The sequence below is a fragment of the Microtus pennsylvanicus genome, chromosome 1, assembly GCF_037038515.1.
Source record: "Microtus pennsylvanicus isolate mMicPen1 chromosome 1, mMicPen1.hap1, whole genome shotgun sequence".
In the NCBI taxonomy this organism is placed as follows: Eukaryota; Metazoa; Chordata; class Mammalia; order Rodentia; family Cricetidae; genus Microtus; species Microtus pennsylvanicus.
Window position 1 is genome coordinate 157,673,603 of NC_134579.1, and position 26,372 is coordinate 157,699,974.

Below are 26,372 nucleotides of genomic sequence, written 5' to 3' on the forward strand. Positions count from 1 at the left end.
GGACTTTAATTGAATGAGGAAGTGGTTGGCTACTTCTAAAACACTGATACCACTATCACATCAGTGGGAATAACTTGATAGGTTGGTTTTTGTAGATCACAGGATTAACAGCTAGGTGAAATGGATGATTATTGTTTTCCCCACTGTGGAGATAAGGGCAAGTGTGCAGTGTGTAGCAGAATGGAAGTTTCAGGGAAAATGCTGGGACTTAATGTGTACTCTAGTATCACTCTGATGGTTAATCCTGCCAACTTGATTGAACTGAGATACATAATAAAGCACACCTCTGGGTGCATATGTAAAGGTATTTGCAGTGATCATTATGAAGGTACCCATGTAATCTCAAGTACTTGAGCTGTTGAGGGAGGAGGTCACAGCACTAGGCTTGGTGGGCTATAAAGCGAAAGTGTATCTTATCCTGATCCCTATTGCTCTCTGGTTCTTGACTGCCATTAAGTAAGCAGCTCTGCTCCACCATGCCCTGTCCACCATGGTAATAATGCTTCAAGGTAATAATGGAATCAGCTTAATAGAAAGTAAGTAGTAGCCTAGAAATTCTGAAACCATCAGCCAAAACAAATATTTCCTCCTTTTAAGTTACTTATGTAAAGTTATTTTGTTACGGTGATGGAAAACTAGCACACATTGCTAGGTCATTGCTGGTGATAGCTTGAGATCCTTGCTGAGTAAAGTCAGAGTTATTCTCTCCTTCTTAAAAAAAAAATCCAATGCAGAATGGTCACTCTTGAAACCAAACACACACCACCAATGCACATGTATGTAACACTAATACAGAAAAAAAGGCTATTAACTTGAGGAGAGAATTGGCATGGGAGAGATTTGACAGTGGGTAACTAGGATGGGCTAGAGGGAGGAAAGGAAGGAGAGCAATGTAATTCTATTTCAGTTAAAAATATAAAACCCGGAAAAATTGAAAAAAACCCAGCTCTTTGAGTTTTATCCTTTTAAAAATATATCATATTCAGCCTCTCTCCCTCAGCTCTTTCCAGATCCACTGTACTTCCCTACCTACCAACTTGTGTTTTTAAAACCTATTTTTATCTTCTTAAAATCCAGCAAAACCAACTTATGCTACCCAACTATTCTTGCATGTGTGGTCTTCCCCTGGAGCATGGTTGGCTTACCAGGGCCACACAGAAACTCTCGTCAGTCACTGCCCCCTCTTTTTCATTGGCTATTCAGGTTCTTATCTATTGCAAACTCAATAGTTTAAATTTTTTAAGCAATATTTTTATTTTTTGGAATTTCATGATGTATTCTGAATATATTCACCCTATCCTCAACTCTTCTTATAATCATTCCCTTCTGCACCCTACCTTAAGTACCCCTCTCTTAGAGTCCATTTGTGTAGCCAACTTGGGAGTGGGCTGCCCCAGAGTCTGGCTGACCTGAAGGGTGGGTGACATCATTAAAGTCTTTTACCCCAAAACTTTCAAAGACCAATAATTCCTTAGCTAGATATGGATTTTGTGCCCACCTTCCCCTTCTTGGCTAAGATTTTGTCTGGCTTGAACTACCACACGTCTTTCTTGTGAATGCTGTCTTTACATTATATTCATTAAAACTGTATATGGTGGTGGGGGGGAGGAGTATAGACAGTCACTGATGCATTGAAATAGGACCAATTTTTCTATTCTAAGTTTATATTAAATTGTTGTATAGATTTTAGACTCTATAGTATTGTTAAGTTTCCATGGTCTTTTCAAAATGCCTTTAGTAACAGATATTTTTAGATAAAGTGAACCATGGGTACTGAAGAAGCCACTTTATTAACTACCAATGTAGCACACTACTACTTGAACTATTATATATAATGCCAACTACAGAAACCAGAGGTAATGAAGTGAAAATCTCAGTGCCAAATGTAGGATATTTCTGTTTGAGTTGTTGCTCAGGAAGGTTTAAGTGTTCTTCAAACATGTGCTATCTTTTTGCTATTGGATGTAGATGGGAGCTGGAAGGTAAGATCCAATTACTAAAGACATCACATATCTTGGTTACAGGACATAGAGATGAAGCTGAAACTGAACTGGAAGTTTCCTCCTTGCTGGCTAGCTTCACAATGTTGAAAAGTGCTATGCATCCATGTGGGGGAGAAGTCATCATGGTCTTACCCAGTGGTGTAGCTTTTGTCCTGTAGTAACTTATCTGCCAGAAAAGATATACCTGCTGTTGAACCAGTGGCATGACTTTTAGGGGGTAGTAAGCAACATCTTTCTGTTTGGATTTGAGTCAGCTTCACAGGAGGAAATTCATGCCTGGTAGAGTGACCTGGTCAAAAGTCCATGGGCTAGGCTCTATGGGAAAAAATTATTACTATTGTTTTGTGGTGTGGGAGGTCCTTCTATGTGTTCCTTTTATTGACTAATGAATAAAGAACTGCCTTGGCCTGTTGATAGGGCAGAACTTAGGTGGGCGGGGAAAACTAAATAGCATGCTGGGAGAAAGAAGGCAGAATCAGAGGGACACCATGGAGTCACCAGAGTCAGACATGCCAAATCTTTGCCGGTAAGCCACTGCCACATGGTGATATACAGATTAATAGAAATGGGTTAAAGTAAGATGTAAGAAGAGCTAGCCAATAAGATATTAGAGCTAATGGCCAAGCAGTGATTTAATTAATACAGCTTCTGTGTGATTATTTCGGGGCTAACCTAGCTGGGCAGCCGGGACGAACAAGTGGACCCTCCTCCTAGTTTTGTTAAAGGACTTGCATGAGACTGCTTTCTAAATACTTCTGTTTATATGTACAGACAAGTGCAGCTCTCAGTATTCATCAAATCAGCGGCCACCGCCAACAAACAGTGAATACAAAGGTTTATGGTTGATTAATGTACTGAGAAGTGACTGTTGAGCACTTAGCCCTAACTGGGACGTTCATATCACCTTTTTACTTTACAGGAAACATCACGGAGGAGGTGGCAGAAATATTTAAGAGCTGGATGATGGGGAGGAGGCCTGGAAAGCACTATCTTCAGGGAATGATGTGGCCATTATAACCATGAACTCATGTTGCCTGCACAAGACTGGGTGTGTCCATATTCAGTCATCCATGGAGGAGGGGAATATAGGACTCTACCCCTCCCCAGGGAAGGCTTTTGGATAAGTTACAGACTTCAGTGGTATAGTCACTGCTGAGTTCCCAATACTCTAGTCAATAGCTCCAAACCTATTCTTATCCAGACAGTCCTGGTTACATTCAGTGAATCACAAAACAAAATGACAAGAAAGTAGGAAAGGCCTGGTAGGGAAGGAGGGTGACTTGGGTAGCAAGTGTATAAGATTGGATTTGGGCGAGTGTGAGCAGGATGCATTATATACACGTACAAGATCAACAGAGTAAAGTTAAAAAAGGAAACCTCTACTTTGTAAAATGGAACACTCATCTTTTCATCACTGTATGTTTTCTTAAAAGATCTCCCCCAAATTAAGATTTGGATAATTTTAAACAATGTTGAAATTCTTGGCCACTAAGAGAGAGAAAAAATCAATGATCTAAAAAAGTAGCACCAATGAGACTCTATTGTCCGATGTCTGATTCCTCTAAAGTGCGGGAACAATGAGTGCAGATAAAGTCACTGATGCAGAAATGATGCAGAAGCAGAAGTCGATCCCTTCCACCTTGACTAAAGGTCAGAGAGTTCAGATCTATTCTTGTTCCTTCAAGGTTTCATGACAGGAGGTTTGATCTAAGGTGTGGGCACTACCAGGATATTTTGACCTAAGGTGTGGTTACTTGGTGTTTTGGGTACTAAGAAGATAATTAGTTGGTTTGTTCCCTGTATCATGGTAAAGAAGCCTCTTGCCTTCCCCCTCCTCTTTGGATTGGGGTATATAAACTCTATGAGAAATAAGCACTAAGAGAATCTCAGTATTTACTAGATGCCCCCCCCCCAACTCTATCAGTTGTCTCTAGTCTATTTCTTCCTTAGTCCTCACTCTTCTCTCCAGGCACGACACAGTATTTGTCCCGGATGTGGGACATGACAAATGGCCCTCAATATGGGGCTTATGAGAAATGACTTTCAACCTGGGGCTTATGATAGAAACATGACCAATCTTTCTATCTTAGTATATACTTCATCTTTTCTGGTTGATTCAGAGTTAAACAATTTTAATGTCAGATTCTTACCTGTTTTTTTCCCCCCTTTTCTTTCTCTTTTCTTTTCCTTTTGAGACAGGGTCTCTCACTATGTCACTGGAGCTGTAGACAAGTCTGGCCTTTGCCTCGTAGACCACATGCCTTTGTCCTGAGTGCTGGGATTAAAGACATGCTTCACTATGCCCTACTGATTCTTGCCTTTCTGATGGAGATAGACTTGTTCTTATTTCTCCTATGTCATATTAATAAGTCTAGTGAAATGCATTCCCTACTTCCTAAGACCTGCTCATTCTCTGAGAAAGATGACATTAATAGAATATATAAAATTGTTTCTACACAGATCCCTGTCAGTATTGGTGATTATTTTTTAGATGTAATTTTCATTTTTCATTTAATCTGATTAAACCAGAAGTTAAGGTACAAATTTCAATTAGGAAATAAACTCTTCTGAAGGAAAAGTACAAAAAGTGATTTATGTGAAATCATTCTGAGACAAGAATTCTCTATATATCTCATCCTCCCACATGTGGTCACACTAGTTATCTATATTCTAAAAAGAGCATATAGTGCATGTCCCCACTTTATCTTTAAAAAAAAAATCTTCTTTTCTCCCTGACTTCCTCATCATAGGAAGAGAAATACAACTTGGAAGTTCCAACTTGAGAAATGTTTACATTCTAGAATTTGCAATAGTTATAATTATGTTGGGGCCAAGAATTACTTTGCAAAGACAATTACATTCCATTAAAATGTATATTAGGTAGACATGAACTTTTTAAATACATTTTGAACAGCTCTTCTTCAAGATAGAACTTGTTTGAATAAACATATTTCCTTTATTACAGGTGATCTATTTGTAGGATTGAATATGAAGACAAAAAATTGTAGCTAGGTTTGGCTGTGCATTCATGGAGATCCAGCACTTGGGAAATGGAGGGAGAAGAGCCCCAAGTTTGAGGCCAGGCTAGATTACTTGGTGAGAACCTGAGATGCAAAACTGAATGAGACTAAACCCCAAAGGCAAACAAAAAATTATGATTTACACTGAACTTTCCTCTTGTATGTGTAAAAATATCAGCGAAGGAAAAAAAGTAGTTTTGAAAAGTGAAAGAAAAAAGAATAGATGAGGATCAGGGGATATAATGGGAAGGTAACGAGAAAAAAACCAGACTGGGTTTTCTGAAGGAGCACTCTATATATTTTATTTTCACCAGTTACAGTGTTTACATTCTCTGAAATCAATGTATGGTCTTTGAGAAATCACCACTGATCTCTGCAATATAATTTTATATCATATATTATTATCTTTAAAAAGAAATCTGTGAAACTATTTCTACATGTAATCAGACCAAATAAATTTTGCTGATAATACCCAGTTTGGATTACCTCACAGATTTACATGTTTTATATTGCTTAAACTCCTAACCTGTCATACCTTGATGGAATTTCCATTAGAAAAAGGAGTAGATGGCATTCATGTAAACAGTACGTTGTGAGATGCAAAGTAGGATAACTCATATCTGTCACCTCCAACATATACAACTTAAAAATCATGTTACATGTTTACTTATCTTACATTAAAGAAACCCATGAAGCCGTTACAAAAAGCAGCATTTTCTAAAAGGCCTCTGTGGCTAATGTTGCTGGAAATCATCATGGCAGCCACTGTCAATCTCCTAGATGTTTTGAGGTTAGAAGTTGATTCTGCCAAGGTAGACACCAAGTAATTCAACTTGTCCACATGACTGAACAGCCAAGATTCTCAGTCACTTCTTTCAAGTGGCCTTGGGTCAGGTTACTATACTGCCAAGTCAGTGAAGGCATCGGAGATCTCTGTGCTGACCTGTGTCGAAAGGTTTGCTTTTGTCACATTGAGATAAATGTCATACTGCTGGTCTAGGCCGATGTAACAGTCACTCATGAGATATAGGGTGAAGATGTATCTGAAATATGACAAACAGAAAGTACATGATTCATGTGAGTAAGAGCATCTTTATGAAGCACACCACTGTCTACAATAAATGGTAATAGAAGAAAAACCTGAGATAAAAATGTAAATTTGCAGCATGTTTTAAAAGTTGGTGATTAATAGTTCAAATATGTATTTAAACATGAGAATTAACATAGGTGAAAGGTGATACCTATACAGAAGGTCATTAGTACATACTCCAGCAAATGCAGATTTTTCAGGACAGAGAATCAGCACACTTCACTTTTTTGAAACTTGAGTGTATGATGCTGCTTACCTTCCAGGTGTTTCAGGAGTAAAGAAAGAGAGCGAGGCATCATGATGAGTTCGAACAAATCCTACTCGTTTTGAAGCAATCATCTCTCTCTTATCCACCTCTCCTAATATCAAAAACCATCCTTCATCTTTTACTTTGGGAAATCGAGGAGTAATTGCATAACTGTCATGTCTCCCCTGAAAACCAGAAGAAAGATAAAACATGAGTAATGCCTATATTTCCTGTTTGTCAGCTGTGTTTACAAGGCTATGCTGTTTCACTTGAATTCAAGCTCAATTACATCTAGCTGGATGTTTTCAAGTCCCTTCCTTTCTGGTTCTGTTTCTTTACTATGTCTTTAGTTCCCTTTCTTGAAGGCTCCCAGCGCATATAAAGGAGCCACTCTGTGAATATGACTATGAAAACATTCGGTTCAGCTAGAACAGCAAGTTCTGAATCATGACATACAGTTTACATGCCATTCCTAAAATAAACATTAACATTCCATAGACAGAAGAAAAATCTGAGGTACATTTTTACATTTAAATGTTACATAAATCCTCCAAAGTTGCATGCACAAAGAACTGATAGTTAGGGAAAAAAGTCAGCAAATGAACACGTTAGTCAAGAATAGACAATAAGCCTCATAATAATGAACAAACAAAAGAGACCCTTTGCTCTGTCCAAGAATAAAATCTACATAAAATAGATATATTTTACTTTATTACTTACTTACTACTCAACCATCCATCCATCCATCTACTTATTTATTTCTGGGAGCTCTAGAGGCTGAGTAGGGTCTTGTGTGGTTCATTCTGGGGACTTAGGGGAAATGCCAAGAGACTATACTCTGAAATCCAGTCTGGAGATTTTCTAAGATTGAGGAGATTTTTTTTTTTAAAACTTTAAGCCTAACTGTTACAATGTTCTACAAAGTGGAAATACAGTCTGAGGTTTAGACTGGAGTGGAGTTGCATAGATAGGCTTGCCCTTTAGCTATGCACTGACGGACCACAACATGTGAAGGATGGCATAGGAACATGCCCTAAACCCGTTTCTATACTAGTGCAGGATTGAGACTGTTTGCACCTGCACCTAGCTGGTATTTTCCTGCACAAAGACTGGCGATGGAGATTGGGTCTGTTTTCTTGAGCATGTGTGCTGAATGAGTGCTTAACTACAGCACCGAAACTTCAGTCACCAGTGGGAGAAATGACACTTCACCCATACTACAACATAGTTCAACTGAAATAATACAATTTTAAAACAAACAAACAAACAAACAAACACATCCCAAATAATGACCTAAGCTCAGATAGGTTAAGTCCCAACAAAGAACAATAAACATAAAAAATCATGGCAATGGGCTTTCTTTGAAAATGGTCAATTCCAAAATAAAAGATTCCAAATAAAAGTAAATTACATAAAATCCTTGACCAATTTTCAAATGAAGGACTAGACGAAAACTTAATGCCATAAAATCTTTGATGTCATAGAAGACATTTTATGTCAGTGAATACATTAAAAACAATTCAAACAAAGCACTTGAATGAATTAAGGAAGTCAATATAGGGTATGACAAAGGCACTTAAGAGGCTGGAGAAAGTATGCAAGTGTGCATAGTGGTGTGTGCCTTTAATTTCAGAACTGGTTAGGTGGAGATGAGAGGATTCCAAGGGCTTGCTGGTGAGCCAGCTTAGATAATTAGTAAGCCCCAGGGACAGTGAGAAACCCCATTAAAGAACAGTAAGGTGGAAAATAAGGTGGATGGCGCCAGAGGAACAACACCCATGGCCTTTACACATGTGCACATACTCCCATTTCACCCATCTGTGTATGTACAAGCACATCATAATGAAATGATAAAAGGAGGAACTAAAAGTAGAGAAATATGCAAAGCAATTAGACTTTCTTGAAAATTAAAGCACATTAAGTCAAATAAAATCAATGAAAGCTTTACCAATAAAATGGATTAAGTGTAAGACAGAATACCAGAGCTAGAAGACAAGATAGACAAATGAGAACATTCAGTCAATGACGAAAATAAAATAATGAGAAAGTATAAACAGAATACACAAGATCTATGGGACACCATTAACAACTAAATATATGAATTTGAGACATAGGAGAAGCTAAAGGCATAGAAAATATATTTAATAAAAACAGCAGATTTTCCAAATTGAGGGAAAGAGATGGCTATGTAGATATATGAGGCATTTACAATGCCGAGCAGACAGACAACTTTCCCATGTCATATTATACTTGAAACATTAAATACGCAAAACATAGAAAAGAACCAAGTCACTTATAAGGGTGAATGCACCAGGAGAACAGTTGATTTGTCAACAGAAGTCTAAAAGCCATGAAATCATGTTAACAACCTACTTTCAGTTCTGAAAGACAGTAACTGTCAATCCATATCACAATATCTAGCACCTTTTGGTCTAAAAGTAGAAGGGAATAATTTTCATGCCAAACACAGTCTGAAGGAATTTGTGATAGGTAAGCCAGTATTACAAATATTTGAGGGAATCCTTTGTCCCACAAGAAAACAATAAACCATGCTAGAACAGCAGTTAAGCCATCAGGAGGAAGAACTAAACATTACAAAATCAATGAAATGACAGGTATTAACATACACCTTTATAGTTATTTAAATGAAAATGGGCCCCATAGGCTCACAGAGACTAGCACTAATGGGTATGGCCTTGCTATAGTAGGTGTGGCTTTGTTGGAGGAAGGGAATCATTATGGGGCGGGCTTCGAGGTCTCAAATGCTCAAGTCCAGTCTAGTATGCCACTGTCACTTAATGCTGCCTGTGGATCCAAATGTAGAAGCCCCAGCCACCTACTTCTCCAGCACCATGTCTGCCTGCATATTGCCATTCTTCCTGTCATGATGACAGTGGACTAAAGTATTGAACCATAAGCCAGCACCAACTAAATATTTTCCTATATAAGACACTGAGAGGAAGACAAGATTTAAAACTAAGATCCAGGGGCTAGGGAGATAGCTCAGTGGGTAAGGAGTTTGCTGTGTGAGTGTGAAGACTGAAGTTTGAATCCTCAGGACCCACATAAGTGCCAGGTACCTGTGGCAGCCTACCTATAATCTCGGTACTTATGAAGCAGAGAAAAGGATCCTGCAGGTGCCTTAATAGACGAGCTGTATCAGCGAGTTCTGGGTTCACTGAGAGACCCTGAATCAATATATGGTTAGGAGTGATTGAAGAAGATACCAACATCAATCTCTAGCTTCCACATGTACCTGTACAAAGTGTATATGCACCTATGTGTGCACCACAAACATTCAGCCCGCCCAAAGTGTCATATATTTGCTGCCTTCAATAAACATATGTAATTATCAAAGACACACAACCTTAGGTTGGTGAAAGGACAGGAAAAAATATCCCAAGCATATGAAACGAGCAAGCTAGCAGGTGTAGCTAGTGCTGAAAAAACCTAGACCTCTAACTACAATTAGAAGGTCACTTTACAGTGGTGAAGGAGCAATCTACCAAGAGGATATTTCAATGATAAAGACACACACCTTAAACATTGATATATGCAAGTTCTTAAACAAAACTGTGGGATGCAAAGGAAAAACTGAACTTCAACAAAGTAACAGAAGATGACTTTTGTCAGATCTTCCAAATAAAAAAAAAAGACACAAAAATCATAATTAAAGGACATTGTAGAGCAAACAGACTTAACAGACATCTACAGAATTTTCTACCAAATGCTGGGAATGCTGCTTGCCTCAGAAGCCTTTGGAACTTTCTCTAAAAGAGATCATGTATTAAGACACAAAGAAAATATTAAGAAGTAGAAGAAAATTGGAGTAATATCTTGCATTTTATGTGATCACAAAAAAGTAAAACTAGAAATCAACATAAAAAAATTAAAGAACATACAAAAACTCATGGAGAATGAGTACCACATTCAGAAGACTCTGTCACTGAGAAAGGAGAGGAATTAAAAATTACTATAATTGGATAAAATGAAAGTACACCACAGAAGAACCCGTGAGATATAATTCATGTGGTTCTAAAGAAGGACTTTATAGCTATAAATACCCACAATAACAATCAGAGAAATACTAAATAAATGATTCAGTAAGGCACCACAAGGTCTTAGAAAAACAAGAACAATCCAATCCCTCAAAGTAGATTAAAAAGAAATTAACAATCAGGGCAGAAAATAATGAGATGAAAGTTGAAAAAAAATAATAAAAAAACCCCCCAGAATCTATGAGAACATAAATAAACATGAAAAATACTTAGACAAATCAAGCAACAGGGAGAAAGAACCAGATTACTGCAAACAGAGATGAAAGTGGATACTACAACTACTATTAGTAAAATTCAGAGAATCTTCAGGCATATCTAAAAGAAAAAAAAAGCCCAATTCCAACAAATTAGAAATTAAGAAGAAATGGCTAATTTTCTTGACACATGTGATACCCAAATTAAGTAAGAGCATATGAATACTCTCCCAAGCAGAGAGTGGTAAGACTGCCAACCAAACAAATGCAAAGCTCAGATGGATGTCCTGCTGAGTGCTGCCAGATAGTAAGAACTAACAATGCTCTTCAAATGATTTCATAAAAGGAACAAGGGTTACACAGCAAGTTCCAGGCCTACCTACCCAGGAATCGAATCTATAAGCTCAGCAATTTGTTACATATATAGCTTGCCACAATCCATGACTAGATGTAAACATGATAACACTTGAAGTTTATTTTGGGATTGATTTCTACAAAAATCATCTACTGGTTTTGTAAGACAATGACTTTATGACATAAATATACTAATACCAAAAAGTTCTTCATTAGATTTTACTGACTTCCAGACAGTTTTTATTTTTAAAACAGTAACTAAAAATTAAATTTAATTCTCAGCACAACTAAATCTATTTCGAAGGTGAATATTAAGGCAATTTCACCATGATTTTTCTTTAACATTAATACTATTCTCCACTTATGATTTTTTTATGTAAAAAGAGAGGGCAAAAGTTGCGTGTTGAAATCTTATTATTATTCACTTCACTTACTCCGGACACCAGCAAAGCCTTAGCCCACTAGGCTGAAAGGAAGACGTCTTCATTATTTCAATCATGGTGTCACTTATAAACCTTCTCCTCACTCTAGGTGATCTTTTAAGACTTAAGTGATTTTAGTGTCAGGCTACAGAAAAAAGCACAAGTAATATACAATAAAAAAAACTACTGTACATTTTTCTCTGCATGAAAACTGACAAAGCTTTCTTTAATGCATTAAAATGAAGGAGGCAGACAGATACGGTAACTGAGCCTCAAAAAAGCTTAGTGTGTTATTTAGGTGCAGAGGAAAGCTCAACCTCATTTGCATCTAGTGTATTGTAGATCCTGCACATCAAGATCCTCCGAGGCAGTGCTTCTCAGAGTTTAATGTCCTTAAAAATACGGGGTGCACTGAGGAGACTATCAGATCCCTGAGATTCTGTTTTGGTTAGAATGGAGGGTATTCAAGGAATCTATACCTTAAAAGGCACACCAGCTAAAGAAATCTATGAGTATAGTGCGACAGGCTAGGTAAGGTGGAGGGAAATTCGGGACATGAAAAACAGCACATGAGAGCTGACTAATTTCAAAAGACCAACACTAGCTGCTAATGCCAGTTGAGAAAGCAGGATTCATGAATGACACGGACACATTAGTAATAGAAAAGATATGTGTGGTGGTGCATGCAAATACTTGGTGTGAAATATTTGAGGACAGAAAGCAAATGTCACACCTTGTGGAACCCAAAGTGGACTCTCTGCAGGCTGACTTGAAGCACATACTGCTGATTAGCATGCAACTTGATCCACTTGTCATCTCGCTTGTCTGCTGGCAGAGTTGAAATGGAGAGTTCTTTATGTCCTTCAACTGAGTCATCCCATGAGCCTTTAACACTTATGCCAACATTTATCACTGGCAAGCGAGATAAGAAATTCCATGCCTGAACAGAAAAGAAAAATAATAAAGGAATAATTAGTGGAAAACGCAGTGAACAACTATGAAATGGTGTGCTTTTAGAAAGTTGGTCTTTGACTTTGAGACTAAATCTGTGTTCATGCAGCTGTTGAAATAATACAGAGATACTTTATACTTTCCCCAGCTTTATGCTGCTACTGGGATACTGCTGGCGGTGTGACCCATCTACCCATTCATATTTCACTCTCTTTTATTATACTTGTAAACGTGGAAAATCATCATTTCAACTTGGCTTTAAAAAAAGACATTGCAATCTAAACTTAGCTCTTTATTGTACATGTCACCTGATTTGAGTAACTATTGGCTATACTAAAAAGTAAACATGATTAAAAGTTTACTGTAACAGGTAGTGGTGGCGTACACATTTAATCCCAGTACTCGGGAGGCAGAGGCAGGCAGATCTCTGTGAGTTCGAGGCCAGCTTGGTCTACAAGAGTCAGGAGAGCCAGGCCCACACAGAGAAACCCAGTCTGGAATCCTTGCCTCCCCCACAACAAAGTTTATTGTTAACGGTTTTGTTTTAGAGATGTGCTTATTCAGATATTATAAGTGACTTTTAATGTGGAGAACATTATGTGGGCCTATAAAGACAACCTGAAAATAAATTGATGTCAGTGTCTTTCATTAAACAACTTAATGAAACATATCACAATACAACTGTTTTTGTTCACGTTCTAATTTTTTTCTGTAAATTTCTATAGTAAAATTCTGTAATAGCTATAATTCATAGGGAGCCCTGTAATTCTGGAATTTGGTCTAGAAATTTTTTTTCGCATTGTTATTCCAACAGTACTAATTAAAACATCACCTATAAAGAGGGAAAATATGTGGCCCCTGTACCTTGTCTGGGCAGTACAGTAGAACTGGCCCTGATGGTGTAGGTCTAGGAGAGCTGACATGCGGGTCTAACATCAGAACTGGCTTCACACCTTGCTTATCACTGCAAGGGGTGAAGTAGCCAGGACAATGCTGGAGAGCTCACCCTGGTGGTGAGGACAGGGGAGAAATGGGAGGGTGACTAACCCTGTAAGTACCCAGGTCCAGAACCAGGGTTATGAGTTGGCGCCCCCCGCCCCCAATATCCACTGCAATAACAATCTTCTGGAACATATGAAGGGGACAGTCCTGCAGATTCAAAGCTACGAGCTCTCCAAGATACAGGGAAACAATAGGATATCCAAGGAGTCCCTGTGAAGGCCTAGTATCAACAGTGTAGCAGAAACCAGAGGCCTTGAACTAGACCCATGACTCTTTGCAATGAACACTTTCAAGTAAAGATATATAGAAAAGGGGGTTTATTGCATGATCTACTGTGTCATATTACAGTGTCCATGACGAGATTGATGATTTTTTTCCCTTTTTCTTTTAGATTTTATTTTATTTTGGGGGAGAGGTTGCAAGGCAGAGGTGGGTATGTAGGGATGGGGGAAATGAATGGGATTGAGATGCATGATGTGAAAGACACAAAGAAAAAAATAAACTTAAAAAAGAATGGAAATATTTTGCCACTTTATGCATCTTCTTTAAGACACTTTCAAATAATCATTCAGTCAGTGCTCAACAATGTAGAATGAAAAAAAATTGAAAGTTTATATTACTAGAAACCACAAGAAACTCAAGGTGGTAAGGTAATTATCATTTTTTGTAAGATTTACAGGTATGTGGCAAACTTACTATCAATCTAGAATACTTCCTAATGTAGTTTTAAAAGCCCATGATCACTTTCACTTTGGTTTCTTTTGATTCCTTAATGTATACCACAGTTTTCTTTCTAGACTTTAATTGCTTGTTCACTGTGGTTTTACTGCTGCTGAGTGTTTGTAATTGAGATGAAGTAGCCCGGATGAGTCAAACCACCCTCAGGAATTACAAAAAAAAAAAAAAAAAAAGGGAAGAAAAGTTAGTTCAATGAGAATTGAATGCTGTAATGTTTTCTTACCAATTTGAAATCATGCCTGGAACTAGATTTCGAAACAGCTATAGAACGGACTTTAAGCACACACGCTGGCTGAGCCCTTGCCAGAACTAGTAGTTAGTGAGTAGAGAAACTGCCCTACTTAAGACTGGCCAGCATGTAAAAATGGTGAAGGAGACATACAATTCAGTAGGGCATTTATTTAATGAGATGACATATGTGAAACAAACATTATTACTCTTCCTTTTTACTTGCACAAATAAATTAGTTACCAATAAAATGTGTTCTACTTTTAGCAACTCTTTGAATTATGCTACAATTCTCTTAAAAGTATCTTGGCTTTTACAAGTATGAATCTTTAGGAAGGATTTAGTATAATTTTTCAGCCTATAATGTGTACACATTTACTTACTATATGTGTGTATATATGCATATATGTAAATATATACACAATATATACGTGCATGTGGATATATATACATACATGAATACATACACACACATATCATGAGCTATTTTTAAGAAAAACTGCTAAGACATTTCAATACCAGCCAAACATATTTATCTGAGGATTAATCTTCATCTATTGAATCAGGCAAGATCACTGCCATGCATACAATTATTTAATTAGCAGCCAAATCCTCTGCCAGTCAGCAGCCGTTCCAGGCATACTGATGGGGTAGGAGATGCAAATCTCACAGTTGTACTGCTTTTTCTCATTACTACTGCAATTAGCACTTAAATTGATGCTTTAAACATACTAATTTCTGGAATAATTCAGGATTTGTATGTTACCTGGGATCGCCTCACTGCAGAGCCGACACCAGATTGCTCTGCAAATTGAAGCACTTTTGAGCCAAATAACCATCATCATATCAGACAGAGCCAATTTGCATTTGGTTTTAAAGATAACAGAATGGCAATTTATGCAAATAAATTAAGTAAGTTTACTTCTGAGTTTTCCCTCAACTAATTATAACAATGTTCTAATTTTTCATCACATCTAAAACTTGGCTTGAAATGAGTGTATGTTATGCGAGAAATCTGTTGTTGCTAACAGTAGTCTTGTTTGAATTCAGAGATGTTTTTATTCATAATTTTCATGGTAATTTAGTTAGAAAGACAGGCATTTATTATGAATATTTAAATAATGATTTGTGTCAATTTGGGGTTCAACAGAAACTGAACAGTCAATCAGATACTTACACTTTTACCAAGTCTTGCTTAAAGTAAGTTTCACTTGGAAAAGAAACATGATATAGGAAAAGTTTCTTCAATACCTGAAGTTGCAGAATTGTGAAGAAATGCTGAATACTTACTTTAAAATTTCAATATAAAATGCTAACAACTTAAAATCTAGAAAGTCAAATATATCTGACATTGTTCATTCATGGTATTTCTTTTCCCAAAGACTGTTTGGATAGACAACTTATTCTGCCTTTCACAACAGCAATTTAACTGTATATACAAGTCATATGGTTCACAAAAGTGAGTATTTGAAAGACTATCTTATAATCTAGGAAGAGAAAAATGATTAATGTAAGACATAAGACATAAACCAGTAACTGAAGAAATTGTATATATGCTAAGGCACACCCTCTACCCCAAATGAAATTCAAAGTTTTTGCTCTCAGTAATTAAACCATTATGTTTCCATAAGAGAGGAAAACTTTATATGTCCAGTAAAAAATACTGTAATTTAAAAAATACAATAGTCCCAAATTTAAACTAAGGTGTTTCAGGTAACATTCACTGGCCTTGTGAAGCATAACAGCACACATAATGCAAGGTGTGTTTTACTATGTATTAGAATCAAGGCTGCAGTGAGGTTGTGACATGAAACATGGATGATAAAAGCTTGAAACACATCAGAGGCATGATATGTTTGATTTTAAATTAACTTTCGGTCATTATGTCAAAAACTCTTCACTGTTACCAATTTTTCATGATTCCATTATCACATGGGTTGGTGCCCCACAGTTGAAGAAACTGTGTTCTAAGTTAAGGAAAGTCGACCTGGAGGAGAGATGGATATACCTGCTTTGTTTTGGCTGACTGTAATTCATTCTCCACCATGGAACTGAATATATGGTCTTTCCCTTCACAGGCATGGATCAGCTCAGGAAGGCATTCGATGGATGTTGGCCTAGCATGTGGGCCCTTTACTGGTGGTTTCCATTTCCTATGAAACAATATACACCAATAAAACAATTTCTTCACAGCCAAATGATGACAGTGGTTTTAACAGTTTTTTTAAAAATAGGTGTACATTTTGTACGCCACTATGCTAACTTTTAAATAACACTCAGTATTCTCTAAGTCATCTCTACTACTATATGAAATATGTAAAGTGTAATCTATACATTCAATACTTAGGTTTCACAGATAGTGGGTGTCTACAGGAACACAGGCCGTTAGATTTTATGCTAAGAAAAAAATACAACTGGAATCATACTCATAATCTTAAGGTTTTTCCAGAAAACTAGAGAGGATTTCCTAGGCCCCTGCTAGTTCTTACTTCTTATAATAGACCTCCCGGTCCCTTAATATGCCTTCTTTACTGCTGGAATCCAGCGTTTGTAACATTTACTAATGCAGCTAAAGGATCTTGAGACAGCTACAGACACCAATGGGTATCTGCCTCCCCTTAACACTTCCTACTAGCATGTCTTGCTCTAAGCACAATTGTATTATTTTTCAGGGATATCCACGTTAGACTCAAACATCTTGAGAGTGCCACGGAGCCCAATATATTTGAATTAAATAAGAGGATCTCCTGGAGGGACTCCATATATGCCTAAGATATTTTATTTATTTATTTGTTTGTTTTGTTTGTATGAGTCTCCTAGGGTCTCATGTTACCTAGGTTAACCTTCAACTTGATGTGTGGCTGACGATAGCCTTGAACACCTGATCTTCTTGCCTCCAATTCCTATGTTCTATATACTAACAGGATTGGTTTACATAGTACAGGGAATTGAACCAAGGCTTTCCTGCTTGCTAGACAAGTACTCTATCAACTGAGCTACATCCCCAACCCATGCCTGAGGGTTTTGTTGTTACTTCTATCTGTAGGCTCTAATGATTGTAACACCTTTCCTGGTTGATAAAATTATAAAAGGAACATGATGGCAAGCTTCAAGCAAACTTTGTTTCATGACTGTAAAACAAGGTTTTGGTTGAAAAGTGTCTCTCAAATATGAAGCAGTGGTGTGAAAGAAATATTTCATTTAAATACTACCAACCTCCATGTATTATGCTATTTTCCCTCTGGCTAAAACCTTTATAACTATTGCACGAGACCTAAGGCTAAATAATTTGATGCTAACATAGCTCTTCCAGTGTATCAAAACAACATTTTAAAATATTTTACAGAAGCATAATTTTCATTTGAAAACAATTCAGATTCCTTAATTCTCTTGTATTACAGAAGAAAATGGCAATTTATTATATGTTTGATCACAAAGTACACTATCAATGTCTTCTTAAATGGAGGCTGATATTGCAAGGGAATAAATTCAATTAAAGTATACATATGACCAACCAATGCTGCAAATGGGAAAGGGTTTAGATAAGAAGAGGTTAAACTTGCTGCTCATCTTGGGGCTAGTAACCCCATTCCAAGGGAGGCTATTATAACACAACCCAGGCTTTTCTCCCCCTGGAAAACAGTTATTTTCAACCTGAAAGAATCAATGTCCTAGGCAAAACCTGGGACTGTAGTAGCTCTGTGAGTGTGAAGAGGAGCCCTGCCTTTGTGGCTGCGTGGGTCACAGTGACTGGGCTCAAGCATGGCATGTATAAACCACTGGGCGGGATCTCAGCCCCTGACCCCATTAAAAAGTTTTTTTTTTAATTAAAATAATTACATTGACAAAACAATTACCTGAAAAGGTGAAGATGGTGCTGTTCTATGTTTGGTATTGTAAGAAGAGAAGAATCCTTTAGCCACCGGCCTTGTATCACCATTTGAACCAGGTGGGTGATATTCAGGACAGTCACCAGCCAGCCCTGGCTTGCAGCCACATCCAACATGGCCTGGATAAGGAAAATCATGTTAGCCTTAACAACAACAACAACAACAAAAAGCAGGAAAATCAAGCATTATATCTTAAAACTACTATGTATCAGAATAGAAACTAAAAACTGAGCTATAGTTAAGTTGGGGAACAAACTGAACTTCCCATAGAAGGATTAAATATAAATATACACTTTTGAGGACAGAAAAAAAGTTAGATATTAGTGTTTCTAGAAATAAGAAAAACATCAATTTTTTTGAGTAAATAGATAATTCACAGCATCAGGATTATTTAAAATGTAAATTTTACTGTCTTTCAAATGTAAAACCAGTAACTGTAGGGAAAAAGGGTTTTTTTTTTTTGTTGTTAAAAAAATATTTTTCTGAAAGAGCAGACTAAGGATATAGGCCAATTCTTAATGACAATAGAGCACACTGCATTGGCAACTGCCTGTGGTCCATGGTCAGTGACGGAAGCAATCCGTATTAGACTTTACATCCAATCTAATGTTTTATGGACAAACAAAAGGCTGCATTTGCTTAAGGCAAAACTAAACAGTGAAATCTTATATAAACAGAGGAGAAGTTTACATAGGCAAAGTGATTTCAATTAAATGAGATTCTGCAGAATGCTGACTGAAAGATGTAAGTTAATATGATACTGGGCAGTTATACAGTTTTGGGACTGTGCTAGCTTTTTTTTGAGATGTACCTAGCAATCTATTACAATGATACTTTACAGTAAATATCTCACTGATGTTAAGGTATTATAATGTTGTATTTAAGCTATGTTAGTAGTATGGCTTACTACCATTCTGTGGTATCAGTGCGAATATATTCTCATAAGCTTTAAATTTCCACCGCTGTGTTCTATGATTTACAAAAAGTAAAATAATCATAAAAATCTGTCAAATAAAATCTATGCTCTTTTATGTACAATATAGGGAAATGGACCAGGGTTCTTGGATATAATGATTAGTATGATAGAACACTCAAACTGGTCATTAGCACCTGTTGGGCTCCTAGCTATACACCAAAAGCCTGGGCATAGATATATTTACATGTGTGGATATATAAGTATGTGCATTGAATGTTTCATCCACATATAGCTGAGAAACACTGTGTGTATACTTTTTCATTAAGATGTACAAGACAAATGAGTTATAATGAATGCTATGTAGAAAATAATGTGGTTCAGAAATCACAATGCTCGAGACCATCTTAGAGAACAGAAAAGAGAAATGAGTAACTGTACTAATGCAATATGATGATGCACTTAGAAGTTGTAATGGGGACTAACAAAAACAATTTTACTTTTGATTTTGTATTGTAATGTGACTGGAAATAAATTCCAGACCAAAGGCTCACATCTACACTTGGATGGACTAACCATATGGTTTTAACTTTGAAGTTTTCATTATGAAGTTGAAAGATTTCATAAAATTTATGAGCGTTCTCTGCAAGTTTTCACTGTATGATCCAGATGTGAAAATACAAAAAGAAAATCATGCAAAGTAAGTGCTTACGTCAAGTGAAAGTCCTATCATGAATTGAAACTCATCTTCAATTTACAGAAAAGAAAGGGATGATAAGGTATTGCAACAGTACAAACGTGCAGAACTAAATTCTGTTACACATCTGTCTGCCAACCACTGCCTAGAGTTGCTGTCTTCTCTGCCCCACTGTTTAGCTCCCACCTTCACTGCCTCAGAAGTTTTCATTTATTCCCATTCTAACTCAATTTTCTTTAATCAACACTTACTTCTCTTAAGAGAATGAATTTCTAAAGAGGTAAAACTAAACAGCCCATTCCCCTACTTAAGTATTTTCAATGACATTACACTGTGTAGTGAACAAAAACAGACATGTCTTTGCATGCAGCCAAAACTCTATGATTATTGTCTCTCTTTTCCCTCTGATCACCTTGGCCAATATACTCTTAGTGGAGTAATAAAAATGGCTGGTATTTTCCAGATTTACACTAGTGATTAATTTTTTAAATGAATATCACTCATTTAACCTTATACACTTCAGAATTTCCCTTTTATCCTTTGAAGCCTTCCTGATTCCTCCAGACAGATATAGGCAAGTTTGTCTCCTTTGCCTCTACTTACCACAATTTTCTATTTATATATTATCCTGTAAAGTATATCCTTCTTGTCATGATAATTTATAAATATTCTTTGTAATTCTAGCCCTAACACAGTGTATTCAGTAAATATTTTGTGGTGGTCTAAATGAAAATGGCCCCCAAAGATTCATAGGAAGTGGCATTATTTATTGGAGGTGTGGCCTTGTTGGAGTACGTGTGGTCTTGTTTTTAGGGCTTTGAGGTTTCAGAAGCTCAAGCCAGGCCCAGTGTCACTTTTCTTCCTGCTGCCTGCAGATCCAGATGTAGATGTCTCAGCTGCCCTCCAGTACCATGTCTGTCTTTGTGCTGCCATGCTGAAAATGGACTAAACCTCTGAACTGTAAGTCAGGCCCAATTAAATGTTTTCCTTTATAAGAGTTACTGCGGTCAACAGTGTCTATAGCAATAAAATACTAAGATATATTTCTTTTATTAAAGTATACATAAAAATCTAACTATAATATTATAATATGACTAAATGACTAAATCATTGAGATCTACTAAAAGCAGTATAAAAGAAAAACACACAAACTTTGATGTCAGACAGAGTTGGATCCTAATTTTATCCCGTTTGGTAAGTACATCTAGATTTGAGAAAGTCACTCTACACTGCTGGATCCTGAAGAGGTTCTTTGGAAGCAGGAGAAAATATCCAACACGAGTCTCCCAGCAGTGGTTTGCTGCACATGAGACGGTAACAAACAGAGACCTAGTTAAACATCATAGAACAAGATTTTCCCCTCTTGCCTAGCAGAGATGTTCTTTTATCTTTTCATGTCCATTTCTACACAGTGAGGGAGGAGTAGAGGAGAGGAGCATCCATGGTCAGGAGCAGATGTATGGGTTGGGTATCAGGAGAGGTTTGCGATTACAAGAAATCAAGGGACAAGGAAAAGGACCTGTGCAGGACAAACTAAGAGATGTCAGTTTGGTTCTCAGGTGGAGTGGAAGCTCATGTTACTGTTTGGAGGGTCATAAGGATGGAAGACTGAGGATCCTGGAAACATATGACTGATCCTGGGAAGGACTCTGTGTCTTAGTATTTTACAATAATCTTTCCCAGGTCACTCCAGAGTTTATCATAGATATCTGATAGCCAACCAAAGAAGATTGCTTTGGTACACTGAAGAGACAAAGCTAGAATGATTCTGAGTACAGAAAAACATGGATAGGGACTAGCACTTTATAATACTTTCTCTTACTAAGTTGGAATAAATTTTTATTGATTATCATTTCTAGCTATAGGGGAATAAAGATGTAATTTCTAGCACTGTATCCATTTTTATAAAATTAGAAAACAAAAACTTATCATAATAGAAACAGTAAGGATGTCAGCTATTTTCTGAAGAGAGGTGGGCTGGAAGGGAGTTGTTGAGTTTTGGACACTTAGTGAAGATGGAGCTATGAAGCCAGGTGGGCTACTGAGGTGAAGACACACTCCACGGCGAGTACAGACTACAGCCGGACTCTGAAATCCAGGGTACAGAGTCAGCAGCCGGAAAGTTACAATGAGCAGCACCGCTCACAAACGAATCAGTAGCAGAACTGGGGAAGGTGGAAAGACCCAGAAAGGTAGGAGAGGGTGGCACAGGAGGCCATCTGAGCAGCCTCCACGACATTGGAAGTAATTTGTGATTTGAACAGATATTTGCTAAATGCTTGCTAATTGTCAAACCGTCTATTAGCATTTTTATATAACATTAAATTTAACTGCATTTTATAATGAGTGTGGCTCAGAGAGAGAAAGAAACATATTTAAGATTACAAAGTTTTAGAAAATAAGTCTGGTTAGGATTCAAATTCAAGTTGTTGGGAGTATAGTAAATAGTATATATAATTAATAGTAACATAATAATAGCATATATAGTAGTAAATATCATTAGTATACAGCCAATGAATCAGAATATGTGGAAGGTGTGTAGAATTTGAGTGGGTCTGTGATTTAGAACAACTGATTTTATAAGGAATGTGCATATTCCTCTTCAAGGATAGTTCTCAATTACAGAAAACAAAATGTTGTTATGGAATGGTTCCAAGACCCTGAAAGATGCAAAAATATGTGGATATTCAAGTCTCTTATTTAAACATATGCATATACTCCTCTATATCTTAAATCACAGGCAGATACCTAATATACTACATTGCTTAAGTAATGACAAAAGAAAAAGAGGTTAAAAAAGGACTATGTCCAGCACTGACCAAATTCTTCCAATATTTTGCTCTATGGCTGGTAGAACATAAAGATATGGAAGTGGTGAATAAGGAAAGCTGATGACTTTAGTGCAGTTCACACATACTTGGCACTGGTTTGCAGCTGGTGTGGTATGTTAGACACAGAACAACAGTTGAGAACTGTATCTCTAACTGTAAAGCTCTGGCAAATTAATTATCGAGGTTCATTTTCCACATCTGAATAACTGATTCTGATCTGTCACTTTTAAAAAAAAGAGTTCTACCTTCCATATAAGCTTTAATATTTTAGCAATGACATATGAACATAGATAGATACACTATATATTTGTTTTTTTGAGAACATTTGATTTCTATCTTTTTAAGTGGACTCTAGCATTTTTACAGTCATTTCTAGTAAATACCAAATAAGCTGTACAAAGAAGAGACCATCCTGGGGTCAGGCTATGAGGGTTCAGAAAAGAATGGAGTTCTGTTGAATACTGATGGTCTCATGGAACCAATGAAAGGAAAGCAAAGGATATTTCTGCAGATGAAGGTAATGGTCTCTTCATTAAGGGAGCACAAAATTACTTAGAAGAAAAACTGGGTAAAAACAATGGAAAAAATCCTGGAGTAGCCTTGTCCTCAACAGCAAGACTCTGTAGTGGATTCAACAATGCTTGGAGCTCATTTCCTGCGATAAAGAGTAATTATGGCCTGAAGGCAGAGAATTCACAGTTCCTGTTCATAGTTACCCATGCAATATGAACTTTTAACACATTGTGACACTAGTGTTGAAGTGGCTATACTTTGGCTACAATCATAGGGGGACAGAAAGTAAATTAAGAAAACAGGAAGGGGAGAAAAGATGACCTATATAGTACCAGAAATGCTCAGTCAAGTTGACCCATAAAGATATCAAGAAGAGCTAATATCTATACTCCTTAATGTATTTCACAATATAGAAGACGCATTGCCAAATTCCTTTTATGAAGCTACAGTTACTCTGATACCAAAACTGCACAAAGACTCAACCAAGAAAGAGAATTATAGACCAATCTCACTCATGAACATCGATGCAAAAATCCTCAACAAAATACTGGCAAACCGAATCCAAGAACACATCAGAAAAATTATCCATTATGATCAAGTAGGCTTCATCCCAGGGATGCAGGGCTGGTTCAACATACGAAAATCTATCAATGTAATCCAGCATATAAATAAACTGAAAGAAAAAAACCATATGATCATTTCATTAGATGCTGAAAAAGCATTTGACAAAATTCAACACCCCTTTATGATAAAAGTATTGGAGAGATTAGGGATACAAGGGACATACCTAAATATAATAAAAGCTATATACACCAAGCCGACAGCTAACATCAAATTAAATGGAGAGAAACTCAAAGCCATCCCACTAAACTCAGGAACACGACAAGGCTGTCCACTCTCGTCATACCTCTTCAATATAGTGCTTGAAGTTCTAGCAATAGCAATAAGACAACATAAGGGGATCAAGGGGATTCAAATTGGAAAGGAAGAAGTGAAACTTTCGTTATTCGCAGATGATATGATAGTGTACATAAGCGACCCCCAAAACTCCACCAAAGAACTTTTACAGCTGATAAACACCTTTAGTAATGTGGCAGAATACAAGATCAACTCCAAGAAATCAGTCGTCCTCTTATACACAAAGGATCTAATGGATTTCTAATGGAAGCTGGCTCCCTAGAAGGAAATGGTTGGAGAGAAAATAGGAGGCTAGTTTTTTTTTTTTTTTTTAATCTCTGTAGGACAAGAAGAACTGCTCAACATGAGTTTCAGAGGAGAGGAGAGGAGAGGAGAGGAAAATGAATTAGTCTGTATCTGCATATGTCTGAGTGAAGGAGCAAAACTGGAAGGAAGAAGATGAAGCAGAGGCAAACCCCATAAAAGACGAAGTACACACCCCAGAGGCATTTCATCCTCAAGGACTTCTGAAGTGATTCATGGCATGCAAAGGAAAAAGAATGCAGAATGAACATTTTGTTTAGTAAAGGCATGCTTTATGGTATGGACAGACTACACATCCTCAACATTTACTATATATCCAACACAAAAAGGCTTCTCAAGTTTGATTTGAACAGCCAAACCCAGTAAGTTTCATTGTGGCATGAAGGACTGAGTTATCCAAATCTAATATTTTTCTTCTCATCTTCTATGACGGCAATTTATAAACAGTGAACATTTAAATGTATTAAGTATAGAAATCTTTAATTATTATGAAAATCCCCAAACAGTAAATTATATAAAGTCATACTGTGTGGAAACATTATGATGAAAATATTTGTACCGAAGCATACAGATTATAAAAGTTTCACAAATAACCTAGTTTAATCTTTACCAACAGCAACTGTGAGACAGATAAGGAAAGAGAAGCTTGCGGAAGGTCAGTGACTAGGAACTAACACACATGAAGAGTGATGGAGGTAAGGATTAGTCTCGTTTTTCCAATTTCAGAACTGCGCTCACTGCATGAGATTCCATTACCTTTGCTGACTTACCCACACCTAGAAAATGAACACTAACTTTAAACAAAATGATGCAATTAAATAATTATTGTCTATGAATAAATTTGCCAAGACAAGATTCAAAATGAAACATGTGAATTAGCTTTATTCCATATAGTTATATTTAAACATTAGCTCATCAGGCATTATTTTTTGAAACAAAATTTATTCTGGAGTAAATAATCAAAAATAAAACTGAACAATGAGCACTAATACAATTAAGTCAATTTCACTGTATGGCAAGAGAACCAATGAAACAGAATAGCAAAGGAAAAGTCTAATAAAAATTTCTCCACGAGCCGGGCGATGGTGGTGCACACCTTTAATCCTAGCACTCGGGAGGCAGAGAGTTCGAGACCAGCCTGGTCTAAAGTCTACAGAGCTAGTTCCAGGACAGGCTCCAAAGCCACAGAGAAACCCTGTCTCGAAAAACCAAAAAAAAAAAAAAAAAATCTCCACGAACGTAAACTTCATTTTAAGAAATCTGGGCTGCGAAGTATGTGCAGTCTGGAATGTGATGCTCCAGCCATGTGCTTATGATAAAAAATTTTCCTTGATTCTTTCTTCCTATGAGAAACCCTTCCTCTACCCTTATCATCTCTCTTACTGTATCTATTGATTATAAAGAGATCACAAGAATATTAGCACACCACCAGGACAATAGCTGAAATAACAGAGAACACTGCCATTTCTGCTTGAATTAAATAACATAAAAATAATACTTTCTTACTCGATTTTAAAGATTTATTTCATCCAAAATGAGAGGAAGTTACATTAATGTGGAGAAACAAAGTTAATAATCGAGCATCACAGGAATGCGAATCACTACAGGAAGATGATAAAACCAAAGTCTGAGAAACTATCATAGCTAAGACAGGTCAAGACAGACAAGAAAGTCAGGCTAATTTATGTAGTATCTTGAATGACAGTATATAAATATTAAAAAGACCTTAATAATGATGGATTTTGATTAATAATGCTATAGGCTTATTAATTATAAGAACTATACTACACTAAATTATGTGTGATGCTATTAACAGAAGAGCTGGACACCCATGGACTCAATGCAACCTTTCCTGAAGTTTCCAATTCAAGCACTAACCAAACCTGATGCTGCTGAGCTTCCAAGATCAGACAAGACTGAGAACATTCATAGCAGCAAGGCTTTAGACAACCTTTCTTGAAAATGTAAATTATTCTCAAATGAAAAGCATACGAAAATAA

At 36.8% G+C, this 26,372-nt stretch overlaps 1 protein-coding gene across 2 annotated transcripts in view; it reads right to left on the reverse strand.

Moving 5' to 3' along the window:
* Positions 1-5,298: 5,298 nt before the first annotated feature.
* Ascc3 (activating signal cointegrator 1 complex subunit 3) overlaps positions 5,299-26,372 on the reverse strand; it is a 293,022-nt gene continuing 271,948 nt past the window's right edge. For both annotated transcript variants that reach the window (XM_075944106.1, XM_075944115.1), the window contains exons 38-42: positions 18,165-18,316; positions 16,316-16,460; positions 12,122-12,328; positions 6,370-6,545; positions 5,299-6,066 (exon numbers count right to left, since the gene is read on the reverse strand). In XM_075944106.1, coding sequence (XP_075800221.1) covers positions 5,922-6,066; positions 6,370-6,545; positions 12,122-12,328; positions 16,316-16,460; positions 18,165-18,316 — 825 coding nt within the window. In that variant the 3' untranslated portion in view covers positions 5,299-5,921. The remainder of the gene's footprint in view (positions 6,067-6,369; positions 6,546-12,121; positions 12,329-16,315; positions 16,461-18,164; positions 18,317-26,372) is intronic.